This window comes from Sinocyclocheilus rhinocerous, unplaced genomic scaffold (genome assembly GCF_001515625.1).
Source record: "Sinocyclocheilus rhinocerous isolate Xijiao unplaced genomic scaffold, SAMN03320098_v1.1 scaffold580, whole genome shotgun sequence".
NCBI lineage: Eukaryota > Metazoa > Chordata > Actinopteri > Cypriniformes > Cyprinidae > Sinocyclocheilus > Sinocyclocheilus rhinocerous.
In genome coordinates this window covers 1019109-1021751 of record NW_015670982.1, presented here as the reverse complement: position 1 = coordinate 1021751, position 2643 = coordinate 1019109, and the positions used below count along the sequence as shown (strand labels likewise).

The following is a 2643-nucleotide window of genomic DNA, read 5'->3' as shown; positions in this document are numbered from 1 at the left end:
AACAACAGTTATTCTCTCTATGCTATTTTCAATGTTTCAAGTGATGCATGTGTTTTTTCCCTGTAGGTTTTTTTAATGAAAAAACATAAATTTTTCATAATGTTTAGTGAAATTATTTGGTAGTCTGAGGTGGAATGGGGATTCGGGAAAGGGGGGCAGATTTTTTTTATAGGTTTAAAGGGGGGCTTGACCAAAAAAGTTTGAGAACCACTGTTCTCAAAGTGGTTAACAGTGGTTAAAGTTAACAGACAGTGTTTAGTGCAGTCCACATGTTTACATATGTTTATTACATTGACTTTGAATTGCTAAAGTAGTGTGGTAAAGCAACAGATTTGTTTTTATATTTCTGCAATCTACTTTAGTTTGTGTGATTTGTTACTGACTTTCATATTAATGTTTACACCAGGCTTATTTGTCAGTGCTTTATGTTGTAATTATTACATGCTTACAAGGTTGGAAGTTCAACAAATCAGTCAATATACTACTGTGATTGTAGTTGTTAAATAAAAATGTAATTCATATCAATTCATGCATCACCTAATTTCATCGTAACATATAGGCCTGGCCTACAGAAAAGAACATTTATGTTTAATCTATCTAATAGTGTGTTGGTCATACTATACAATGATTTATAGCTCATAAAGAGCTTTAAAAAAAATCGCAATTAGATTATTTTCCAAAATCGTTCAGCCCTAGTATCGAGCCAGCTCAAGTAATTAATGACAGAATTTTCATTTTTGGGAAAACAATCCCTTTAATTATTGGAATGGTTCAGTGACTCAATCATAAAAAAGACTTGCCACCACCTACTGTCATAAAGATGAAGCCTAAAGAAAGTGCCACAAATAGGGATGTAATAGGGATGGATTAACCATGAGCCGGTGACGATTCAAATCGGTTGAGATGCCAAACAAATCGTGATACAATTGGAGTAGAAGTTTATATGAATGCATCTCTGAGGGGAACTGACCGTCTTTAGAAAAGTTTACGTGGTATTTTCTTTTCATCTTGCCTCTGAACAGTGCATATTAAAGTAGTTCATAAGCGCAGCTCTGCTTTGTTTACAGCGGTAACCAAGGAAACACTGTATCATTGCTGTTCATAAGTGCCACCTGCTGTCAGAGAGTGAATCTGCGTCTCATTCAGCTCGTCTGCTCTTTCGTTCAGATATGTTTTATGTAGTATAGTTTCACAAAACTAAAGTCAGACCATTCTGTTTTTGCTTCAAATTTCGAAATGATACAGTCTAATTTAGTTTAAAAACTACTCATGCTGCATGTATGCTGCATCTTTGTTTGGCTCATGATTAAATCCAGTGGTTGGCTCTAATTTTAAATGGAAAGAGCGCAGACAAAGCCTTAGTTTGTTCATATTAAGAGATTTATTTTATTTGTGGAACTTACTTGTTTGATTTGGGGGTTTGTTTTAAAATTTCAGTTTAGTTTTGTTATATTTCAATTTCACAAAGGAACGTGCAGCAATAGTCTAATAAAACGACACCTTTTCATTTAATGTATAATGTATTCAATCTCATTTTGTTAAAAAAAGTTGTGAGAAAATTGAATCGTGAAATCAAAATCGTGAATCGAATCGTGAGTTGCGTGAATCGTTACATCCCTAGTCACTAAATGAATCTGAATGAACAGATTCAAATGATTCAATTCCAACCACTAGTCCAACTAAATCAATCAGCTTCTATTACATAGTGCTCATGAACTGGCTCAGATATATTTAGTCACTCACCTGGACTGTCCACCCTCTTGTAGTGGTAGGGATTGATGCACACATCTTTCTGCTTAGATCCAAAGGGGAACTCACAACACTCCAGGGCATTGAGCTCATGGTGTGACTGCAGGTCAGGCCAACGCCATACGCGGCAGTAGATGACGTGAGGCAGCCCTTTCCGGTGTGACACCTGGAGCCTTCCGTCCAGCGAGCGGGGGATAGTGACACAGTTGCTTGGCTGACCGGGGCAGCTGAGTGCCCTCTCCAGCTCCTCCATAGCACCCTTCTTCTTCTTCAGCTTCTTGACCAGAGCATCCACCGCCTTCTCTGCCCACTTCTCTTCTTCATCGCCTTGCTTCCAGCCCAGCAGTCGCTTGACCGCCGGGCTGGTGAAGGAGAAGAGAGAGGTGACGTTCATAGTGGCGCCACGTGCGCCCCAGCCAACGCTGTCACAGTTACTCCGCAGGATTCAGCCACACAGAAACAAGGAATCTCTGCTCTACCTCCTCCAAGAGAATCAAAAACTCAACCACAGCGACACATCAACAGGGGTAATTGCTGAAAGTTGTGTTGTTCCAGATCTAGGTCAGATTGTCAAGTGCACCTGTAAAGAGATTAACAATTCAATCAGACATTTATACTTTGGGATCTGTTTAAGAAATTCCAGCACTGACACTAAAGGCTGGAATACACTACACAAATTTTGCCCAGATTTTTGGCCTGATTTGCAGTCTGCACAAGTCAACAGTTGTTGTTGAAAGTCAGATCCAGACTGTAGATATACACAGAAAATTGTGTAGTGTATGATGTGTAGACTTAAATTTTTTAGCTTCAGACTAGTGTTGTCACAGTCCCAAAATTGCAGTAGTCGGTACCCGACTACATAGTAAAATTCCTATGTGCTCTGTACCATACCTA

General features: G+C 39.0%; 1 protein-coding gene across 1 annotated transcript in view; it reads right to left on the bottom strand.

Annotated features, from left to right (window-relative positions):
* Positions 1-2315, bottom strand: part of smad1 (SMAD family member 1) — a 30199-nt gene extending 27884 nt beyond the window's left edge. Inside the window, exon 1 of the mRNA XM_016546574.1 lies at positions 1744-2315. Coding sequence (XP_016402060.1) covers positions 1744-2143 — 400 coding nt within the window. The 5' untranslated portion in view covers positions 2144-2315. The remainder of the gene's footprint in view (positions 1-1743) is intronic.
* Positions 2316-2643: the final 328 nt, after the last annotated feature.